The sequence below is a fragment of the Ischnura elegans genome, chromosome 12, assembly GCF_921293095.1.
Source record: "Ischnura elegans chromosome 12, ioIscEleg1.1, whole genome shotgun sequence".
Classification (NCBI taxonomy): Eukaryota; Metazoa; Arthropoda; class Insecta; order Odonata; family Coenagrionidae; genus Ischnura; species Ischnura elegans.
In genome coordinates, this window is record NC_060257.1 from 52,924,427 (window position 1) to 52,949,177 (window position 24,751).

Genomic DNA, 24,751 nt, shown 5'->3' on the forward strand with positions numbered 1-24,751 from the left:
AGAGACCATCCAGCTCTATGAAGGGTCCCAGGTTACAATCCAAGGTCACCTTAGGGAGGTCCGACAGCCTTGCAAAGGTGTCTATTCGGGTGTGTGCTTATGTCTGTGGTAGTCCCTGGTGTGGAAGTAATTCCCGTAAATTGCCACAGGAGGGCATAATGGTGGAGTTTTTTTTTGTTTATTCCTCTGACGAGTGGTGTCAAATTTTACAGCCATTTGAGAACCCCTTTTGAATCACCTGAACTATCAGTGGCAGTAAAATTTAATTTGATCTCACAATTCCCTTTTCTGGCTTTATTTTTATTCTTCCTCCTTTACGTTACTTTTGCCTCCAAATATCCTTTAAAACTTGCCAACCAACTTTTTTTCCATAAGATGAGATACCAATACTCAAATATTTTTAAAACTTCTGAGAAAAATTTGTTTTTTAAATGGCGAAATAGTAGTAATAAATATGAAGAAATCATCGGCTGAAATTTACAGATTTATTTGATGAAATTTGCTGATAATTAAATTTTAATTTGATCATGATACACCAGATGGGTGATTCATCTCAGTTGATGGATTTTGGCTCTTTTACCAATGTCCAAATGGAGTTGTATTTGTGGCCTGATTAATTTTTATGGGCATTGATAAAATTTAAAAGAAAAATTAATGGTGCTTGTTCTTTATTGTTTTACAGATTCCATGTTGAGCTTCATTTTAGTCCTGGAGTCAACTGCTGTGTTCAGAAAAACCTGCCTCCTGGGCCAGGATTTCGGCCTCATAGTCGAAATGACTCCGTTGGATCTAAAAATATGGTAAGTTCATTATTGGATCGTAATCCAGTCTCCATTTCTGAGTTCATATTTGGAGCCTCAATGCATTTTGTTTAGTGAATCCACAAAATCTGACAGTGTCTACTAAGTATGGTACATTTGTTGCTTATTGCAATAATTTGTATTGGTTGAGTCATAAACATTCTTCACTTGCAGTCACCTTGATCTGTTTATCTCTGAATTTCACAATTTTTTAATCCGTAAATTCTGTATCATTTTGTATGCAAGTAAAATTTTCAATAATTTCTATGATATGAATCTTTAACAAAAAGTATGCTTTCATATTTTGTTTAGTGCACTCATTGCACTTTAGTGCACCTAACATTTGAAATAATTTATATGAGTATGCCATGCTTAAACAATGGCATAGTTTAATGCATGGTGCACATAATTTCCAGAATTTCTAAAGGACTCATGTAGGATTACTATTTGTTAGCAATCTGGGGGAAATTGTTTGATTTGAGCATTGTTTGCCTGCGAGACAACCAGCTAGGAGTAATAAGATAGGCAAAACTGAATTTTTGGCTTAATTATTTTCAAACTGGTGTAGTATTTGAGGAGTATTTGATATGCAGTTGCACTCTTGTTCAGTGCAGCCTCGATAAAACGAGACCCCACGGTGCTCAAATACACACTCGCTATAGCGAATTGTCACTTTACCGCATCCACTGAGACTGAGCACTCCATGTTAACTTCATTTCTAACAGATCGCAAGAAATTACAGAGATTAGGGACTCTTGGTGAAGGTTTTCGTGCGATGGAAACTCGCTATGGCGAGTGCCAACACCAAAAGGGCCGCGTGAAATGGAATTTATTTTACATGCTTATTATAGGGTCAATTGACGGTGCCTCGGTTATCTCTCGTAATGGCGGGGGTCTCGCAATAGTCCGTACTCTCTGTAACGAGGTTCCACAGTAATCGTTTCTGATCGTATGAATTTCATGCACTTATAAGGTATCTAAAAGTTAGGCAAATGAAACATCTATAATCGAGTAATCTAGGTATTCTCAATCAAGGTTGAACAGAATCACAGACTTGTAACTCTTTGCGGAATGATCAAGGAAATTAATTGTTATTGGTTTTGTGAAGGCAGGATAGAATCCCCTCATCATCTATCAGAATTGTCTATTCATGGGTAATGCAAATTGTGATTTAAAAATCAGTAAGGCATTTTAAAATATAGTCAATGGATTATTAATTCTTGTTGGTCTCATAATTTGGATAATTTTTTTTATAGGCAGTCTTACTTGACCGTTCTTATTTTTGTCAAAAGCTTTAATGTTCTCATTTATTAGAATTTATTCCTGTTTTCCCAAAAGTAAGATCCCTAATAAAGTTTTTGTGCTCATTTTTAAAGTATATGTGTTGACACAGTAGTGGTATCATTGTTGGTATAAGTTGTTCATGTGGGAATTTTGTGGGAAAAAATTGTAGGAATCCATAAAATGAACATAGTGAACATGTCCTTAATATCGCTGTGTAGATACATATTTATTTTCATTGTGATTGTCGAATTACTAATGTCAGAAATATTAAGTATATGTTTAATATAGTCCCCCTTTTTTTCCAAAAATACCGGTGGTAAAAGTGAAGGGGGGACAATATTCAAACGTATTTTTTTAACTTCTCCCGAAACTGAAGCCTCAGAATTAGGGGGGGGACTGTATTCAGAGGGGGACTATATTTGGAGAAATACGGTATTTGTGCACTGCCTGCCAATAGTTTCTCTAAAGGAATTTTTTATTGGGAAGGTTCATATTATGTGTGTTTATTCGTGTGTGTTTGGATATTTGTGTATATTAGACTGATAGGTTGAGCTGCTTCATTGAATGGCTTAAGCTGAGGCTCTGCTACTAGGCATTGGTACAAACCAAACTGATGAACTTAGTACTTTTTTGGTCTAGTGGTTAAGTTGCTAATTAGTTTGTATAGATGTATGTGTCTGTGAATTTACCAATACAAAGTAGGTAATGTACCGAACAGATACTATAACATATCTAGTTTAATTTTCTTGCCCTGTTTATTTGAAAATGAAAGTTTTGTATGTTAACAGGCTTTCTGGAGTGAATATCTGTGCAAGGTAATTACCTATGTTACTACTCACGAGCTATAAATGTCTATCATTAATTAGTTGAATTAGAAATAGTTTGTAGAAAATATTTTAGGGAGTATTCAACATTTCTAAGGGTTTGGATTTTTGCATAAACGCATTATAATTACATCTGATTAATAGATCCTCGTGAATGATGAAGCTTTCAGGTCTTCATATAAATGACTTAATTGCTGTTTATTCCCAAATAATTGCCCCATGCTAGATTTTTCACTTCTATTTTTGGTAGAAGCTTAAATTTTCAAGTGATTTATTTTGATAATAATTTAAACTTTTCTTGTAAAGATTGCGTTATTTGATATCCTGAAATGTGTTGGCAGCAAATTGAAATGTGATGTGTAGAATGTCTTTACCAAGTTATGAAGTAGCCATGTACTTAGGAGAAAAGAGTATTGCTACAAAGTTTGTGCTGCCATCGTTGGTCCGCAAGGAAAACAGTTTCCTTTCTGATGGCATGTTATTTGAGGCCAAATTTGGATGATCTCAATCCAAACCCATCCCTCTCTTCCTCCTCTTTACACCATAGAAATGGGAGACTATGGGTGAATATTGACCTTGGCCCAAGGTAAGAGAAATGCTCATTATCATCATTCGTTAGGGGACATCCATTATTACATGAAGCATGTAGGGGGGAGGGGGTGAAGTTGATTCTCACCTAATCTCACATTAGGGAGAGGAGGGATCCCGTCAAGTGGTTTAAGTCTACTGGGACTAGCCACAGAGATAACTTAACGGCATCTGTCAGGTAATATTTTCGCAACTACGTATTTCTTCTCTTTCACATCCTTCTTTATCTACTCCATATATTTTATTAATGTCTTCCTTTTCCATTCTTGCCATCTATGTACTTGTCTATCGACGATTATCTTCATCAGGCCATCATGTCTCAACATTTGTCGAAATAGATTATTTCATTTTCTTATCAAGGTTTTCACAAGGCTTCTCTCCTCTACTAATCTCATTAGGTTTTCCTCATTACTTACTTGGTTGATCCATTTGAACCTCATCATTCTTCAGGAGCACTACATTTTGAAAGTCTCTCCACCCTTGATTTCTCAGTTGCTGTCATTGTCCATACCTTACCTCCATATACTCAGTAGTACCCATGTACTCCGTACTCAGCATACTCAGTATGATGAGAAGAAAGTCTTATGAGAAAATAAGTGGTGATTTTTTTTATTTGGCGAGAGATTTAAATAGAAAAATTCAGAGGCATTAAATAAGGATTATCTAAAGTTCCACCAAGAGACCACAACAAGTTAAAAGAGGAACATGCAAGCTGCCGGTATTTTATCCCCTCTTTGTACGGTGAAAATAGGATAACAATGCTATATTTTTGTCCTTCGCATTTCAGATTTTGGCCTAAGTTTAACATGCGAACAGAAAGGAAACTGATTTTCTTGTTGACTGCTGGTTGCAGCACAAACTTTTTGGGATACTTTTCTTCCCCATAGTACGCAATACATATTGCGTGAGGTAATAAATGAGGCAATGAAAATATCATTCAATCTTTAATATTTTTTCTGTTCATCATCACAAGTCAATAATCCTAAGATTGGTTTGATGCTGCTCTCCGCTCAATTCTCTTGTCAGCTAATCTTTTGTCATCTACATATTACTTCTCTTTCACATCTTTCTTTACTTACTCCATAAATTTTATTTATGGTCTTCCCTTTCCATTCTTGCCATCTACTTGTCCCTTAGGGATTGTCTTCATCAGGCCATCATGTCTCATAATATGGCTGATTAGGTTGTTTTGTTCTTTTATCAAGGTTTTCACGACGGTTACTCAAGAAAAAGATTTTTTGATAATAATTCGAAGGATGAATGTTTTTTTTGCAATTTTGGCAACACTCACTTTATATTCGTTGGTACATGGTTGTTTTTTCTGTTATCATATCCACATAATTTACTTTTGCTTGCTTATATTTTTGGGGTGCATTATTGTAGATAACCCATTTCCATTGTTAAGAGGTAATCTTGTTACCACCGAGGTATCTTAAAAGAAATTCATACTTGGCAAAAGAGTATGGGGCTTATATTTGGAAGTATTCAGTATTTTAAATAATATACTATTCAAAGGAATTGAGTTTTCTTCAGATCTCATTAATTTATTTTGGACCAATTAATATCACTTACGCTTGGAATGCAAATTTTTATCTCCTTCACAATAAATCATGTTATTGTTTACCATTAGAGTTATTGTTGGTGTTAGAGTAAAAGTAATTTAATTTTAATGTAACAGAATTTGAATTTAAAAAATTGTTACAATATGCTGTTACTATTTAATCTCTTTTTCTCTATATGCATCAAGATTAATTCTACTGCACTGCTGTGCAATTTAAAGAAGTTATTGCATTTTTAATTTCTTTGCTTTTATTAGTGAAAGTTATATCATTTTTCTTGAATTATTAGTTGAAGTTGATGAAAGTATTAAAAATCGGTTTACATAACTTGCTCTCAACCCCTGTGTATGTGTGGTAAATCTGTGCGAAAAAGTAACAGGATTAAGTCTGTCGACTGGATTTTTAGTTCATCTCTCCAAATTTAGGGTAAATTTATTTTGTTTCATTGGAATTGATATGTGTTTGTGTGTTTTACGGTTGTTAAGAGACTTATTCCATTTCTTAAGTTTACGATAGATGACGGAAGAGCTCTTATATGTTAGATGAGGCTTTATTTTTTTGCCAGTTTAGCGGCATAATTAGAACATGATATTATTTTAATCATATTTTGAATTTCAAACATTGAGTACAAATTCTTATTTTGTATCCTGATGTTGTATTTAACTATTGTTAATTGCCTCATCACATGGACAAGATACCTAGTCCCCCAAATTTTTCATCCTCCAGGGAAACCATAAAAATGTAATTGCTATGAGGGTTTGTGACCAGGTGTATGACATCTTAAAAAAAAACAAAAACAATTTAAATTAAAAATATTGGAGAAACAATTACTACATGTTAGAGGTGGGTCAAATAGATCGGAACTGCCGAAACAAACTATTCCCTAAAACTCCCTGTTCATTGTTTATTTCTGCTCTGCACTCATGCGAAGTATTCGGGCCAGATAGTGTGCTCACCAAGACGTATTTTGAACTGCAGCTGAATCACTAGCTTACTCGAGCAAGTACGTTGTGATTGCAAGAGATGGCTGTTACGGTGCAGACCATCCCAGGGTGCTGAAGTCATGTCATAGACCCCAGAGCCCCTCCCCTTCATTCTTATCCATACCCCTTGGTCTTGCTTTTAGCCAGCACTAATGTTGAGTGGCGAGACGAAAATGAATGGCTTTACTGAGGTGTGGTTTGATTGGGTGTTCATTTCCCTGGGAAAATCATTTTGCGTGGGCATTTGTTTTCATCTGGATGTTCATGTTCATTTGGGTGTTTGTATTTATCTGGACGTTCATGTTCATTTGGGCTTTTGTTTGAAAAAATTTGGATCTAGTTATCCATAAATTACTTATCAAGTCTGTTTCTTCATAATTGAATTGTAATTTGACAATGGTGGTGAATAATTTCCAACTCAGCTGGAAAAAGTTGACAGAAGCATGTAGTCAACATTTTCTGAGAAATAACTTTGTCAATCACGTTGATTTATTTAATTACATTTTGTCATGTCATGACATTTTCATTAAATGATAATGCGGGCATCAAAACTTAAACTCTTTTTCATGTTTTATACTTCACTATGTTGTATGATTTACGTTTTTGTTAGAAGTGTATGCAGAGTTATAAAAATAAATAGTAAGTCAGAAAATAAAAAATAAATCTCAGAGAAAGTTGCTGTAAAATAACTCAATTAGCATGTCTTCAGAAATGCTTACTCCATTACTTCAACGCAACTTAAACCACTATATTAGTGCACTGTTTACATCCTTATTTTTCACTTATTTTCAAGTTTTCTGCTTCTGCAAATTTTTCCGGCTTTCATTCTCTGGAAAAAAAATTTCCCCTTGTTTTTCTTTCAATCGTACCCTTTCAAAAAACCAATGGGATAAATTTTCTCACAGCTCTGATTGAAGTTCCACAATCCAATTTTTTTTATCAGTTCCACCTCTTTTAACTGTAGAATTAATGTTTATGTTTCAGTTTTTTATCAAAATTATTCACACTTACATCTTGAACAATTCCAGATTATCAAATAAAATAGCATGTAAACCTTAATAACAAATTACAGATCAGATTGTTAGAATGCTGTAAGCAAGCATGAGCTAAGATGAAGGTTGAGATTTCCCAATTCCAGTCGAACCAATGACAGCTCAACAGTATGGAAAACTGTGAACTAAAAACTGTACGTTCAAAGTGTTCTGAATAATAGACTTTCAGTATCCTAGATTGCTGGACGATAGAGTTTTAACCTGAAATGAAATTGTGTACGCCTTGGCAGTACCACTAATAAATGGCAAACTTTTGACTTGCATAGAACATTTTTTTTAATAGAAGTTACCAGAACTACAGAGAAAAAATCTCTTTTTAGGAAGAAATGCACAGCTGTATGCATGGCTCATGATGGAAAATTGAGTCCAAAATATAGAGGGTTTGGAGATTTAGTGGGCCGGACAGGTTCAAAATCAGTTGATCATATTATCACTTGATTAACATCAGGGATTATGATTCATAATAAGTGTAGAAACCTAGTCATAAGGAATCTCTAATAAATTAGGCATAATGTCTTTTTTGGATGAATGTTGGATTTTGAGGTAGTTTATCATGCATGTGATTGAGTGGCACTTTAACTGACTACATGTTATGTTTTTAAACATGCTTTAAAAATGTATGGGAGGCTTTTATTTTCTTTCATCTACAACAGTTATGGTTTGTTCATCAAAGGCTTCAGGTTGCTGTTAAATTTTCATTTGATAATGTCCCCCATTAATTTACTCCTGAAATTAAAAAAATAATTTTTACCACAATAATTCATTCCCCTTGCTTTTTATAATTCAATATAAAGAATGGTGCATGTTATTATTGTGGCTTTAATTACGAAGCGATTTAATTAATGTAAGTAGAAAACATTATTTTCTATGAAAAGTTAAAGTCACTAGCAGAAAAACAAAATACAAAACAGTAATTTTATGTCTGAGTGTAGGTTTTTCAATTTTTACGGTCCTCTTAAAAGTGAGAGAATTGATTCCAAGATGTCATCGACACAATGACTACAGGATCATCATTTAAAATGGTGAATTTTGGGTGACTTAATCAATATCATAAATTTTTTGAAATCATCATTAATTAATGAAATAATGCTGGGGCGGAATTCTGTACACGGATACCGACGATCGTCGGTGTCGGTAGCTACCGACGATCGTCGGTCGCACCGATAGAAATGTGATTCACAAAACCCCGCTACCGACAGATTGTCGGTGCAACCGACAAATTCGTGACGTAATGCTTTTGTCGGTACGAAAGTGGCACCCGCACGCGAGGCTAGGCGCCTCGACCAATCATATTTCTCCTTTGTTTGCATTAAACAAATGAGGCTCCGAAAACGCCATCTGTTATTCGTCAGCCCGCGAAGAAGTTAAAAACAGTTGATCACTGCTTTGTGAAATATTTTCGATGTTTAATCACTCTGCGAACACAATTTCTTACTCCCGTTGGTGCGATGTGGCTTGTATTCCGAGATTTTGCTGTATTTACCATCGGATTTTTTCTAGCCCAAGTAAAAAAGCCTTTATATTCAAGGATTCAACGGTCGTTGATAGAAGAACACCGGCAACATTAGGTGCTCAATGTATTGGAATTTTCAAGTATAATTGTCTTGAAGAGGACTTTGTCTGCTACATAATTGTTCACCTACGCTTATTATAATTGTATCCTTGGGATTAGCAGTGACGAAATTATTTTTATTAGTATTGTAACAATGTACCTTCATCTTGAGCCACGGCTTGTTTACGCATCGTTTGCCTCATTGTTCGCCGTAAGTCCGATACTTTCACAAGGGTAATTATTTAATTAGAAAACATTTTTGTCGCTTGAATTCACATTTTGGGCTATTTAAAATACATTCGTTGAGAAAAACACCAAGATTCCACGGATGTCACGGAAGGTATCATCAGTATCATCGCGTCAAGTGTTGTGATTGTGAACTTGAGTGACATACTTTACGCTATCTATTTGGAAGTGTTAACTTTTGCATTTTGATACCATTTGTGTGTTATTTCAAACTTTGCGTTGATATTACTTTGACTAAATATGCTTGATCAGTGTTAATTTGTGATATACCGTTGGAAGTATGAAGGTTTTCTCGTGTTGAAATTAAATTTTTGTAGTTTTATGATGAATAATTCATTAAATGTTTCCTTGTTTCGTGCAATCATTCTTTTTATTTGCCCCATTCTACCGATGGAATACACGGTACGTACCTACTCAGTGCTCTTATAGTAATAATGAAAATCTATCTTGAATCTATCTATCGGTGTTTGGTTAGTATGGTGAAGTAAATTCAGCATTAATTTTACGGGAAGTTTTGTGCACCGGTAACGACGTCAAAGAGTGAGAGGAGTTAAGTGATGCCATTTATATTCTTCTAAAATATAGTAGCAATATGCTTTTTCTATTTCGTCGTTGCTGTCTGATGCTCTCAAGAGTACTTACGAAGGTAGGAGAGTTATTTTCATCATAAACCCCATTCTCAGACGCTCACATAGGGTATTGAAGTTAATATAAAAGTGAACGAAATGTCCACGTATATATTTCATTGGAAGTGCATCAATAGGCATTCGTTTTTATTGAAAATATAAATTAATTTCGGATCCAAACTTTACAAATCAACAATAGATACCTATCGTGTCTTGTTGTGAGTAATTTAAAAGCAAAGCAATATGTTATATACTTAAAATTACGGAATATTTATAATGTATAATACCTTACGCTATTGGAACGCATAATGTAATATACGTGTAACATTGGTTAAGTTAAATACTGCTCCCACTATGTAAATTTTACGTTTCAAGTGTTTAATCAATCATTTTTATTATAAATAACATACAATTAGAGCGCTTCCACGGATCTAGCGTCGTAGTTTATGATTTAAAATCGTCAGCTTAGGCCGAAAAGTGTAAACAAAAGTCTGCCATGTTGCTAAAAATTTGTCGGTAGGTCCTACCGAGCGTTTTGAAATCGTCGGTATGTACCGACGGGTTTACCGACAACTGTCGGTGGGATAACGACAATCGTCGGTAAAACGTGTCTCCTGAATCGCTCGTACCGAGACTTATCGGTAGGACCGGCTTACCGACACCGACAATCGTCGGTACGGTGTACAGAATTCCGCCTCTGGTTACTGCCAACTGTAGAAGTAAATTTTAATACCTAATATTTTACCATTCTTGAGCTGTGACAATTATAACCATCGGACTAATGACCAACACAGACTACTGTTTCAACAAAAATTAATTTGAAAAGTAAGATTTGAAATATCCCTAAAGTTTCTTCTCGAAAATACCACGAAAATCACACTGGGGGAGAGCAGCTACTGGTAGCCTGTTGAATGGGGAGGTGTTTAAGTTTTGCTGCTCTCTCATTGGGATGGGAGAAAAGGTGAATTCTATCATCTATATGCATTAGGGTGGTCCTTGAAATGTATCTTGAAATGTAGGATCAAATTTTCATGGTTGTGAGAGTAAGCATGTGAATCTTTCTTTTAATTCTGAGTGAATCTTTATTTCAAACTATTTTAGATCTGGTTCCCTACCCTGAATTATTTTCATGCATGAACTTTTTTGTTTCTTACAAGGGACACCTCTGACTTCAAACGCTCGAAATAGTGGCATTCGGGTGTACGCATCATCGCTCCCCATGTTTTCGCTGGGGAAACTTATAAAAAGTGTTTGCAATATGTATTAACTAGGTTTGTGAAGTTATGGAGCAAAGTGAACATTATTAGCTATACCACTCACGCAACTGGAGCACTGGTTAGTGCAGCTACACTATGCCACTGTCTAATGGTGGTAGCAAACAAGTGCGGAGTTTTGCATGGAAATGACTGGCACCACTGTTTTGTCTGTCTGCTTGTTGTTCTGAATGCGGTTTCATGCGCTTCTGAGCGTTTGAGGTCAGAGGTGTCCCATGTCAGTATTTTTGTTCTTATAGTATAAGGCCTAAGAGATTGCAATGGCATAGGAATTTGTTGATAATCAATACATATTTCGAATGTGAGCTTGGGCATGCTTCAACTGAACAGGGTCTGAGCAGGTGTCATACAAGTAGAGCAAGTCCTTATTATTGGAATTAATTCTCTTATTTTCAAGTTCTTCGAAAGGTGTCTTTAGTATTTCTATGGTAAATTTTAGCCCTTATTTGGCGGAGAGGGTGCATTGTAGCTGTGTGAATTATCGCCTTGAGGAACTCAGTATGTAGGGACCTGATAATTTGTAGAATATGTTCAGAGCATACCCAAGAAATGTTTGCCCATGACATTTTTAATTACGCTTTTATATACTTTTTAACTGGCACCATTGCTTCATTGCAATTAGGGTTAACCCTTTCAAGATGGTGGAGTTCTCTTGTTAGCATGACTGCTGGACTGAGAACCAAGAGACTTTTCCGTCCCCTCAGTACGCAGCATTTTAGCAGGACATAAGTTAAAAAGGGTATCGCGGATAATCACACAATGACCTTTTTCGACCCTTCCTAGTGGGAACTCCGCATTATCTCGGATTCCAAGGGTAATAGGGTAGTTTCCTTCATCAAAGAAAACGAAAGGCATTGATTGCGATTCGTTACCCACCATTAGTGTATTCATAATACACAAATTATTTGGTTTTTGAAATACCGGTTTTGACGAATGGCAAGGGTCAAATTTTATCCTCATTTGAAAAAGGCCAGATTGGCGCCCATGCGATTCCACTCCACGTGACGTCACAGGGACCTAGTTTCTACACGAGAGGATAGGAGTTATACATCGTCTGAGGTTACCAATGCATGCATGAGGCACAGAGCTCAGGGAAACATGTCTTAATATTCACCTATTAAAACTGGCTTAGGTCGGAAAGTTTTCTTCGTTTGATAAGGTATTAATAAACCTTTTTTAAGCCAAGCGCTACCAGCCAGCAAGGTACTCAGCTACCCGCTAGCATCCTGCGTCCTATCAGCGCTCAGAGCCTCGATCAAGGTCACCTCACAAGGCGGGAGGGGGAACCAGAAATGCGTCGCACGGACTTTTTCCCATCATTCCTACTTACGCGTTGCATTTTCGCGCGCTTGAATATTTTCACTTTTCATTTAATCGCGAAAAATAGATATCGTCATTTAAAAATCTAAAAGCGTGAAATACGTACTCCAGGAGTAATAATCTTTCGATTTAGGCAATAAAAAAATAATAGGAAACCACCCTATTGGGCTCCCTCTTTTTGGGGTTTATAACCACACCAGCAGCATTGCTTCGCAGTCAATCATGCTTTGTATATATGAATTAGTTATATGGATAGCTAATGCTTGTATGTAAATTGCTTGGACTTCGAATTGAAATCCTTGTTTTATTCTGAGAATTGTTAAATTTTGAACAAAGCTCTACCGTCAATATTAATGCATTTAATGCAGCAACAATTTTCATGTTGATGTTTATGCTGAAATCAAGATATAAGTTAATATTTATCATAGAATTTCGTTTAAAAGTTGTAAACGCTGCTCAAAAGACAAAGCATTCCATTCTTTGTTATATTTTTTGTGAAAGGAACAAGTATTTATTTCGAAAACTGACTGAATGAAGAATTGAATGACTGCGGTCCCTTATAACAAAGATGGGTAATATAAGACGGGGGGGGGGGGGGGGGGGGGGGTCCGGGTACCTGCTCCCGGATTTCTAGGGTACGGTCTAAGTTCTGCTTTGTTGGGTCCCGAAACTATGACTTCGAGAACCAGCGACCATCATAAAAGGGGGGAGAGCATGGAAATGTATATTTTCGGCATTGGTTTGCCTGTGTAGAAAAACCTCCAATGAAAATTTGCAGCTTTTGTCTCCCGGGTCAAGAAATGTCGTGCCGCATATTTTCGTCGTTCGTAGCGAAAAGGTTAATATCTTTTCTATCCGTCTCTTAGAGGCTCTGATTGTACTAGGCTACATTTGTAAATATGTGCAATTAATATGCATTTTAAATGCTTGAGAATTCATTTATATGTGTATTCTTATATTTGACTATACAATTTTCTCCCAATTTGGCTCCCCTATCATAGAGAAATAAGGTAGGCTTGTAATACGAGTCCATGGATGGATGGGCGTACCAAGCAAGCCCCCCCCCCCCCCCCCCCCAGAAGCAAAAATCAGAACTGGATTGAAACGAAACTTTTGAAGAAATTTTGTTTAAACAAACGAAAAATTATATGTATTAGTATAAGACATGTAACTAAATTTTTTTAAGGAAATAATCATAAAACTAATAAAGCGCTGTTCTAGTTTTCTTAAAATGTTGGTTTCATTCGCTTTTTCTTGCTAAAATGTTACCACTTAAACAACCATGGCGTACTCCCCCCCCTCGTATTGATCCTGGGTACGCCCTTGCATGGATTTGTTAATTTCTCCAGGCCACTGTAAGATAATAATAATAATAATAATAAATTTATTTCACCATTGGCAAATTATACATCTGCAAGGCTAAAGTCAATATGAGATACCAGCATACATACATGATTGAATATGAGATACCAACATACATACATGATTGAAAATTTTCCAGGTTCTTGGGAATTCTCAAGATAATCATTTCACCATATGTACAAAAACATTAGAAACAGATGTCATACTGCTTCAATGATAAAGTATCAATGCCACCAGTATGCCAATAGTTGTTAACGATTTGCTTTCAATTAAATTAATGCAAGGGATAAACTGAAGATGAATGAATGTGAGGCAACCAACTAGTATGACTTGATTTAAAATGCATATAGGTATATAATGTTAATCAAGCTCTATAACAGTGGAGGTGAATCCTCTGAAGTATATACATATTCCTTAAAATAGTATATTGTGTTTAAGTAGTAAGTTTCATTTAAAACGATGTTTTCTTTATTTAATAATTATATTTTTAATGGATAATTTCACTAAAACTGTAAATCAGTCTCTAAAAATTTTCTTAACAGCTCCTGGCTTCTAATTAAATTAAGTAAATATTGTTATTGTTTAAATCAATCTGAGACCTAAGCTTTCTATGATAATTTGATTTTCTTCATGTAATTTATTTGTAATTGTGATTGAATGAAAACTTAAAATGTCATGATGTTCAATGATGATTTAACAATTACATTATTCAATTCATATTGCATTTGTACAATTTCCCACATTAGTTGTTATTAAACATGTTATTTTTTTAAACGGATCGATTGAGTTTTGTCTCATGCTAGATTTTTTTGTATAGTCCTGAGCGTTTTAGCCTCTCTGTTTGGCCAATGGTGCCTTATGATGTTGGGTATCTGTGATCAATAATTTTAGTGCTTTATATTTGTGTGCAAGATGACCAAAACAGCATTGGGTGGTATAAAAGTTTCATAAAGGAAGATGCTGGGTACTGCATGTTCTTCTTGTAATTCATATTAATCTTATTAATATCACTTCATTTTTTCTTTCATACTGATTCACTGAAAGTATGCAGCACCATTTCTCTAGATTTTAATTAAATTCAAATGATTATTAGAGCATGGCCTGATAAATTATCTTAACATGGTTTGTATCAAATTTGAGCATTAAAATAATTTTTTTCAGGTCTTTGTAAGATTTTTCTTAAAGTTTCCTAAGGTCCTATCCATTTCAAGGAAGGACATGAGATTATTTCATGACCCAAAAAAATTTGTAAAACGCCGGAATGGTTGCCTTCTATGGATTTGAATTGTTTCTTTCTTTGATGCTTTGCTTTTTCACTTATTAATTTTCAGTTTTTTTTTCTGTGAGCTGCTGAATAATTTAGTTTTAACCAATGTATGCTCTTGCATGGAATTGCTTGGTGGCCTTAGTTTTGAATTCATTTTTTTGCCTCTGCAAAGCACGAATTGAGATATTTACAATGAACCAGTGTACCATGAAATTTTTTTCTTTATTTTTCACTTTAGCAAAAGCTTAGCTCAATGGATTACGCCGATGAAGAGGAAGAAGACGATGACACAGCTTCTGTGAGAAAAGTGGAGAGCAAAGAAAAAGAGGCTGAAGCAGCAGCAAATAAAAAGTCTGAAGATGAAGAGGAAGACCTCACCTTGGAGGAAGAAATACCAGTTAGTGAGCCTGTCGTTGAAGAAGAAAACCCTGAAGAGGTTGCTGAAGATGAAGTAGACGATGCACAGGTACATTTTCATAGTACATATTTTTTTATTTTTTGATCGGCTGGGGAATTGCTCTTCAAATTATTGAATTTTAAAAATAGTGTCTTAGTCTATTTCTAGTTAAAATTATCAGGATTATTTAGCATGGTACCAACTATGTTTTCCCAAGCTAAAATATTGCACAAGAATATGTGGTATAGAAGCAGCATACCATTTGGAAATTTAAGCTTGTATTGATGTTAGTATGCATTACTGTTATGCCAGTTTGAATATCAAAATTATTCAAGTACTTTAGGAAGGAAATGATTATTTTCATTTTTAAAACATTTTTTTAATATAGCTTTATTGCCATTTTTTAATCAGTTGTGTTATACACCTGAGGTATCAAACATAGCATCACTGCTTCCATATAACTTAATGCCTTACTGATTTGAAACATAATTGTGTTAAAAAAATCGTATCTATTATTTATGCTTGTTTTGGTAGTCTCCATGCTTAAATCAACTCTTTTCACTTGACAGCTATCAACTGATTCCCGTGCAGCTTCGGAACCAATACCTATAAGGTAAGAGTTAATGTTCAAATGTATTGTTATTACACCTACACATTACACTACAATGGTTGACACTGTAACACTACTCACCTTCTATCTTTTTGTTTTGTGTTACCTTAGGGTATAGAAACACACTTAATTATGAAATAACATTAACAAAATCACTTTTACACTTTTTGTATTCAAAACATCATTAAGGAAGACTAATGGGGCCCATTTTACAATCGGACATTATAACAAATAGATTGCATAACTTCCCCTTCTTTTCCAATGGGCATTTAACTCTTCCCCTTTTCCTTATATATTTATAATAATGATTTTTTTTAAATAATATAGTTTATTAATAACAATATATACATATTCCATCATGTCTTTTAACATATAACAAGTTTAAGTTTAACTTTTAAGTTCCACTTATGTCTTCTTCCGTGATCCCTCTCTCAAACTCTCTCCACCGTTTTTATTTATGCATCCTTTCTTCTATTAGTTCTTTCTGGTGGGCGCCTCCTTTTCCTTTGTGTCCTCTACTTTTTTTTGCCGGTCTTTTAAAACACGTCTTTTTCGTAGCTCTCTCAGCACACGATTCCTGTTAGTTTTCTCTGGCATCCTTCAATATTATTCTTACCTTCTCACTACGATCGTTAATTTATTTGTGGTAACAAACGACGTGGTGGTTTCTTTACAACACAGTGTGGATGATGTTTTGTAACTGTATAACTTATGCAGTCTCATGTCTTTGTAAGATATTGCCATATTATTAGGAAATAAACTGACACACTTTTGGTGAGTGTTTGATGGAGCATCCACTCCAAATGTGTAAATTTCATAAAATAGAACTTAATCTTCAATTCATGGTTAAATTAGCTTGATTTTTAAAGGACTGAAAATATAAAAAGCACATTCATGTAAGTAATTATCAAAAATTTTACCAATCGATGTTATTATTCAAGTTTTATCCTACAGATTTTAAGAAACTTTGATTGATTAATGATATCCATGTACTACTCTTGTAACTAATTTATTTTTAAACTTGTCATTTGTATTTATAATACTAAAGCTTTTATTTTTACTTTGCTCATTAATACGTCTTTTCTTAAAGCTGTTTTATATGTTTGTACTTGGCTGTAGTAAGTGCTGTGTTGTGAAGTAGACTCATGATACATGATCTATAACTACTCAAACCTCATGGGCACACTTGCTCACTCTGTAATTTGTACATCATTGCAGGTCATCACTATCACTCCGAGATTATGATTCGGAGATAAAAGCTGCTCGAGCTTCGTGTGATCCAATGGATAACGTGGATGATGATGCCCCGAGGCATTCATATCACCTTGGAAGACCGGTAACAACACTTTTGACTATATATGATTGTTCTTCTGCTGAAGATCTTCTGCTAAACTGCAGTCTAACTACAACTTTGTACTGTTAACAGAAGTTCATGTTCTTTCATAACATCAAAGTCTTGGTTCACCTCACAGTTGTTTACGTCTTCATGAAATCTTGATACTATATTATTTTTTAATGCAGTGCCCGTGTATTGATTTCTCCAACTGTGTAAAACCAAGGTTTTAGTTCATACCTTTTTGTTTTTGCTAAAAACTAGTGAAAAAAAACTAGCCATTTGTATGTTATTAATCTATCTTTTGCAGATCCAAAGATGTAGATTTTTATTGATATTAAACCGATTTTTTCGAATTTCCCCTCTGTAGATGCTCTTCCCGCTATTATGAGTTGTATACTGTGCAAGACTGAATGACCAAACTTTTGAGATATTAAAAGTAATAGTTTTTCTTTCTCCCATAAAAAAATAATTCTGGGAGGCAATTTTTTTCCTTGTAATTTATGCATGCAGTAAAGTAATTCCTTGATGTACGCACAAGATGCATTCTTTGACCATGTTAGCAATTTGAATAACCTAAGCAAGGCAACAAAATCTGTAGTTATCCTGCAGAATGCAACACTGCATTACAGTCTTGCGTTTAATTGCTCACTTAATCACACGGTGGTGACTCATTTGCTCCATCTATCCTACTGTCTATGTGATTGTGTCCATCTTTCATTTTCATTTCTCCTTCTTAAATAAAAACAAATTTACTATTATAATTAAATATTGGTAAATTTTAATGATGAGGAATAGGTTGCTAAATTTTCTGGTTGCTGTTATACCATTTTTCCGAACTGAAGGCGGCTGGGTGGAAAATAGAAAGTAGCCAATGGGAAGCGCTGCCCCTTCCACCTCTCCGTTCCCCTCCATCCCCTTCCCTTTTCCCCTCCGCTCCCGTCCATCCGGTCGACCGGTGTTGCCAGCCTTGGTAGTAACGGTACTTTCGGGGGCAGCAGAACGAGCGCTCGACGATCTCCAAAGATTCGGCTTGGCAACACTGCCAGCTGGAGAGCGATGTGCACTCAACGGAGTTCGGAGAGAGACTGCGGGCTCTTGCGCACTTTCTCCTGTCGCTCTTCTGTGATTGGCTAGAAGAGTGGGTGGGTTGCGAGCACGCTCAAGGTCAGCCGCCTTCAGTTCAGAAAAATGGTATAGCCAGATGCATCATATTGCGGATTGGATGGTTATGCATATAATTAGTTCTAGTTCTACTTTAACTAGTTTTATGCATATGATTAGTTTTAACGATACTTTTTAAAAATTGTATACTATTTTTTTTTTACTGCAGATAGTGTAATCATTGTCGTATATTCACAGAGCCAAGGTAGTCTTCCTCGAAGTGTGAACCCACTCAGTCCAGATTCGGAGATGAGATCTAGAAGTTTTGAACATGCACGGGAATCTACAAGCTCACATTCGAAAGGTATTTTACTGCTTGATGTTGATTGCTATAATGCGAAACTAATTATTCGAGTGTTTTGAATGTTTTTGGATTGCATGATAACTTTGCTTTGATAGAGTAGCCACAAAATTACAAGTATTAATCTCCTCATCATGTTGTCCTGCCATAAATGAAGTTAATTTTTGACATCCAGGGCTTTTCATCATTAAAAAAGGACTTGATATTATTGTTTATTTTTTAAGTTTATGTAAGATAATGATTTTTTTAAATGAACTATTTGTTTGTAATGAAGTAACTTTTCATACTTATTTCCAGTGTGAATATTCACTCACTGATTTTGTATTTGCTGTATTCACTATGTGTGCTGTTTTATTGGATCTTATTTCCATGATTCATTCATAAGAAACTCCCATGTAAAGGAAATCCTGATTACCAATTTTTATTATCAGAAGAAATGTTTAAATAGTTTAAATGATATAATACTCTTGTGTTTTTGTCATTATTTGGTCTAGCCACTCATGAGGTAATGTAATATGTAACTTTGGTCTTCAGTCAGCATAAAAGGAGAAAAGACTTCATAAAAATAATGAATTAGATTCTTTAAATTTTCTAATTGATTGGAATGAGAATATTTGCCCTGAGTTCAAATAGTTTCTCATTTATTAAACATGGATTTGTATTTGGGAGTTTTGTGATAGGAAATTTCATGAGCTGTTTCTGATGAAACCAGGTGATCCAAAAATCATGTTTGGCATCGGCTATACAAAATCCTTAATGATTTTTAACTTGAGGATAAAGTAAAGGGCTTGCTGTAGAATTATTATCAATACCTATCGTGCATGATACTTTTATTTTATAGTAGTTGCATGTTATACTTATGCGACCATTTTTGATAATTATCAAATTGTATTTCATAGCACACTTACATTATTAGATGACTTTGCGCTTGCTATGGTTGTTATGTTGATCACTTCCCAGTGGCGGATACAGAGCAGAGTGCACGCCCCCCCCCCTTGCGGGTCCACCCGTATTGCCGAACATTGCAAAACCACAATTGTAACTTTTTTATATCATAAGATGGCATTGTCTTTTACATCACTTAAATAAAATTTTCTTATACTTTGGCTGTGCCTTGACTGTGATCTTTTATTACGATAAAAGTAAAGACAACTCCAGATATCTTGCGCCCCCCCCCTTGAGTTTTTTCGGTATCTGCCACTGTCACTTCCTTACCTGAAACTGAAACCCTGTATTTGTTTTAGTCTCATTGATTACTGTTAAAATTAAAGCATGCCATTATTTATTATGAAGTTGTAGCAAAACTCATGCAGAAGAATTTGGCGGGTGCTCATTTTTATAAAAATTAGGGAGCTAAGTTTCATTTGTGATGGATTTGTTTCGGTGAATATTTTACGTGTGATATTGTCTATTTTAGATGTACAGCACACTTCTGATTATCCGGGCTAATGATGGGGATAGATGGCGTGTGAATAATCGGAAAACACGGATAACCCAAACTTTCACTTTAATGTCTTTTAATTTTAATAATTTAGATAAAACAAACAATATATTATTATTAGAGATGTGCGAATAGTATCCGCGAATACATCGAATACTAGAAAGTATTCGATATTCGAGGTCTCGAATAGTTATGCGAAAAGTACCGCCTCGAATACCTCGAATACTTTGAATTTCGCGTCGTACACTGTCGCACGCACGTCGTTGGTAGTTGACTCGGAAAAATGTACAGAACTCCAGTCTTTTAGTGCATGCAGCACCGTTATAAGCAAGTTGACGAACTACATCAAATTCGCGGGTCAGAGCGGTGAAAAGAGTTGGACGTGGGGAACCTGAATTGATCTGGGTGAAAAAATCCGAATATCCCCGGTTTCTCCCACCAGAAAACTCCAGTGCCGTGGGATAGTAACATCGGCGCATTTCCCACGATCTGCTATCCCCCTCCATTCAGCACTCGCCTCACCCACTCTGACGCTTTCATCTTCTCCGAAATCAAACAAAAGGTCCTCGCTCGGGCAGGGGTCGTATTAGGAAGACCTTAGCTTCGAAAAAAATATCAAGTTACACGAGAACAATAAAGACGTGTCTCACGCCCCCCTTTTCTAGCCCACTGACCTTTTTCTGCCTACCTGCTTTGAAGTTCCCCATTTCTGGAGCTCAACTGCTGCATGAGTACCGTGGGATAGTAACATTAGCGCATTTCCCAAGATCCGCTGTCCCCCTCTGAGGCTTTCCTCTTCTCCGAAATAAAAAAAGGTCCCAGCTCGCGCAGGGATCATATTACGAAGACCTTAGCTTCGAAAAAAAAGTCAAGTTACACGAGAAAATAAAAGCGTGTCTCACACCCACCCCCTTTTCTCACCCACTGACTTTTTTTACCTACCTGCTTCGAATTTCCCCCTTTCTGGAGGTCAACTGCTGCATGAGTCATCTACTAGCCCAAAAGGTATCTAACAATGACTTTCGGCAATTATTATTACACCTTTATTGGATTGAAATATTAATAATGTGCGCGTAATTTAAAAAAGAACAAGACCAAACACGACATATTTCTGAGTTTATTTAAGCATTTTATGCAAGGAAATAAATGTCAAAATAGGACGGAGGCTTGGCATTCTGGCGAGACTCGTATGAGCAGCAGAGCTTCTCGGAAGTTGATGTGGTATTTTTTTCCGAAAACATATATCAAGTTACAATTTATGAGTGGTGCTATAAATCTTTATTGTTACAGTCCCAGACGAAGGGATATTTTCTCAGGATATTTGGTTTCTCCCTGATAGCAATTCCAATTCATCTTCTTATCTCATGAGAACTCCCAAAGATGGACTGAAAATAATTGAAGAAAATCTGGTGGAGAAGAGCTTGTATTTTATAAAATGCCTCAGATTGTCAGTTAGCACTTGGCAGCAGGAGTGGGGGTAAAGCGATGTTAGTTGAATTAATTATATGCCCAATTGTTTCCATAAAATTAAAATATTCCATTTATCAGCTAAATTCCTGTTCGAATCCTTTAAAGGAAATCAAAATTACTCCCCAAAATCTTGTGTTGCCTGCTGCATAGGCAACCGAGTCAAACATTCAAGCATTCATCGTTTAGTATTCGAGGTACCTATTCGAAATTCGAGGTATTCAAATATTCGAGCAATGATTTAATATTCGAATTCGATTTTCGAGTTCGAGAAATCTGCTATTCGACTCATCTCTAATTATTATTTATGCAGTTATTCTGTTATTTTAGAGTGCTTCCCGGATTCAATGAGAGCTTTCTTTGCCAGGTTGCAATCTTTTTAGCGGTGATAACATGATTGTACCCGTATTATTAATGCTCCATGTAAGGCCTGGTTTCGAAAACCACACATCCGTGGCTGTGTGATTGCGGATACAGAAAAGTGGTTTGCACGAATGCTTCAAAACCACTGCTCAACATCGGAAACTACACTGTCAGGCACCACGCCACGTAGTCGCGTCTAGCACAAGTTGCCCGGGTTGCAACTGCTACAGGATGTGTATCCGTGATCTCGGAGCATGGTCGCGTGCTGCAAGTCTTGGAAAACAGGAACTCGGTGCTCCCGTGAATGCAGCTAGCTCGTGATTGCTTCCATTTTATGAGGGGGATTTTAATGGAAAAAACAAGCCCAGTGTATCCTAGCATTAATGCAGTAATTCCAGTGATTTTGCATCTGATTTTATACTTTTATAAAGATCGTGGAAAATATTGAGCGAGAGTAAAAATCATGCACGGATAATCCGTAACATGGATATACTGCAGCTGGATAATTGGGAGTCTGTTGTATCGCTGGATGAATGATAAATCCACAGGTCAGGCACCAATAGCCAGAAATTTTCTCTGGGGGTGTTTGGGTGGTAAGTGAATTGTCCATACTGATAATTCATTGTTGGATCCCCCCAAAGCCCATCCCCCGACTCTATTTTTGTATAGCACATTTTTTAGCTTTGTGTTATATTTGGGAAAGTTATGATGATTCGTAAAAGCATACTGACCAACTTCTGCTGTGTTTGTTTTGTATCTGTGGAAAGTACTTGTTTCCATGTAACCATTTTTTATCAGATGGAACCAAACTTCATGTATCTGAGCACAAAAATTTGCAAACCTGTCTCCATTTTTTTGGAATTAGAAATGATATACATATGCTTGGTGTGATTATGCTTCATACTTTCAATACAAAGGACTCGAGCAGAGCCAAACTTCATGAAGAGTCTGAAACTTAAATATTAAGTTTCCTTTTATTCTTGGTGTTGAATGTAAAATAGTGGTTCAGAAGTAAATTGTCAACAAGTAGTATTTGTTTGATTTTGCTTTAAAGTATATTAATTTATTGACTGATATGGCTGACACTTTTTCTCTTAACCATAATTTCTCTTTGGTTGGCTGTTGTGAAAGAGACCATGTTTTAGCTCAAAGGAGTTATGAATAGTTTTTCTTGTTTTTTATGTCTATCAGCATAATATATGTCCATAGTTTAATGTTATGAGCCGTCATCATTTCACAACTTTTTTCACAATATGTCCTAATAGTATTAATCTTAAAGTTTGCTGTTTTTAACTCAGTTTTTCTGATTAAGATTTCCATCTAAAAACTTGTGCTAGTTCAGTGTACGAAAATAAATAATGATTTTGAAAAAATAACTAAATAACGCATAAAGCATGATTGTTCTAATTCTTGTAGTTAATGCATCTATTTGTCTTCTCATCTCTTGTATAATCAGTAGCTGAATTGCAGTGTCAAAGTCTGGAAGCTGTTAACAGTGACGGTATGTGCATGATCTATTTCTGTAACATATTTACTGAATCGGTTTGCATCATAGCTATTTGCCAGTCACTTTTCCATTTCATTTCAAAAATATTTTTCTGGATGTTATGACTTATTGTGCATGGAGTGAAAATTTTTGGAGATTATGGTAGATGCTATGAATACTTAAGGGACTACTTCCATCATAATTTTGTCAATATTACCAATGGATAGAAACAGTAAGAATCTTTGATAGAAACAGTAAGAAATACTTTATAATTATTTATCTCTATATCTGTACCAGGCAGCTTAAATCTGTGGCCAATTATAAATTCAGTCTCTGCATTCTAATGTATGAAAGGGAAAATGTTGCAGTTCATGCATTAATTTGTTGATAAATATTGCATCAAGTATTTTAGGGAATCAATAGTGAAATTGTTGTTCCATTTATGTCAGTGATAACTATGAGTGTACAAATTTCTATTTATGCTCTAGAATATCATTAATTAATCTAATTCAAATCTAACCGTGCTAAAAATGTTTCCTAATGTTATTTTCCTTGGACAATGGTTTTAATTATTAAAATTTTATTTTTGTGGAGAGGTATTTATTTTAAAAATGCTTCCATCATGTTAAAAATAATTTAATCATGCACAGATATTATGTTAGTTGAATGATTTTGTTGTAAGATGATTTTTCCTTGGATAATTATGCTTGCATGTGTTTTATTATCTAAAATGTTTGATATTTACTACTTGAAGCATATCTCACAGAATGAACAGCTTTGAGTTTGAAGCAATTATCATGGATTAACAAGGTAGCTTATCTGTCCAGATATCCCGTGACTGTGGTGGTAAAATTGGTTGGTCACTGTGGCGGCTGACATAGATAGCAGGCTTCCCACAAACTTATTCTCTCCTGTCTTCTAAAAATCCATTTTGCTGTCTTACCTCTTGAAAATCCTCCCTATTTTCTGCCAGTATATATTCTGTATTCGTGTTGTGGAGTTCAATTCTTCATATCCTCATATTTTTCCTCTGAAATCATTATTTGTTGATATTTATTATCTTATATTCATTATCTTCTCATCTTTTTTCATATCATGTGGTGTCGTTGATTTTTTTATTTTTACTAATAAAATAGTTTCCTTGTTTGCTTAAGTTTTGAATTAACATTGTCCTTTATATTTAAATTTTTTCCTAGCTAGTGCATTGAGTTGAAGTTTTCAATAACTATCCCACCTTTAGAGTTTATTTTTTTGCTGAATACTGCAATAATTTGTGTTACAATTCTTGCATGATTTTCTCAAACAACTGTGTGACTAATTAAAGCAATACAATTTTCATATATTGAATTTTAGTGAAAGTCTATAACTTCTTTGTAAATGTTAATTTTTTAAAGTTGATAAATCTCTTTATTGTGCAAGAAATGTTCACTCTGCTTTGCTCATGTTATGATG

At 35.2% G+C, this 24,751-nt stretch overlaps 1 protein-coding gene across 16 annotated transcripts in view; it reads left to right on the forward strand.

The window, feature by feature from the left end:
- Positions 1 to 24,751, forward strand: part of LOC124168927 (inositol hexakisphosphate and diphosphoinositol-pentakisphosphate kinase) — a 99,249-nt gene that overhangs the window by 59,519 nt on the left and 14,979 nt on the right. For 13 of the 16 annotated variants that reach the window (XM_046547330.1, XM_046547332.1, XM_046547323.1 and 10 more), the window contains 7 exons: positions 683 to 800; positions 2,873 to 2,899; positions 14,976 to 15,203; positions 15,704 to 15,747; positions 16,963 to 17,080; positions 18,440 to 18,545; positions 23,270 to 23,314. In XM_046547330.1, coding sequence (XP_046403286.1) covers positions 683 to 800; positions 2,873 to 2,899; positions 14,976 to 15,203; positions 15,704 to 15,747; positions 16,963 to 17,080; positions 18,440 to 18,545; positions 23,270 to 23,314 — 686 coding nt within the window. The remainder of the gene's footprint in view (positions 1 to 682; positions 801 to 2,872; positions 2,900 to 14,975; positions 15,204 to 15,703; positions 15,748 to 16,962; positions 17,081 to 18,439; positions 18,546 to 23,269; positions 23,315 to 24,751) is intronic. The other 3 variants (XM_046547325.1, XM_046547331.1, XM_046547328.1) reach the window with 3 other exon arrangements.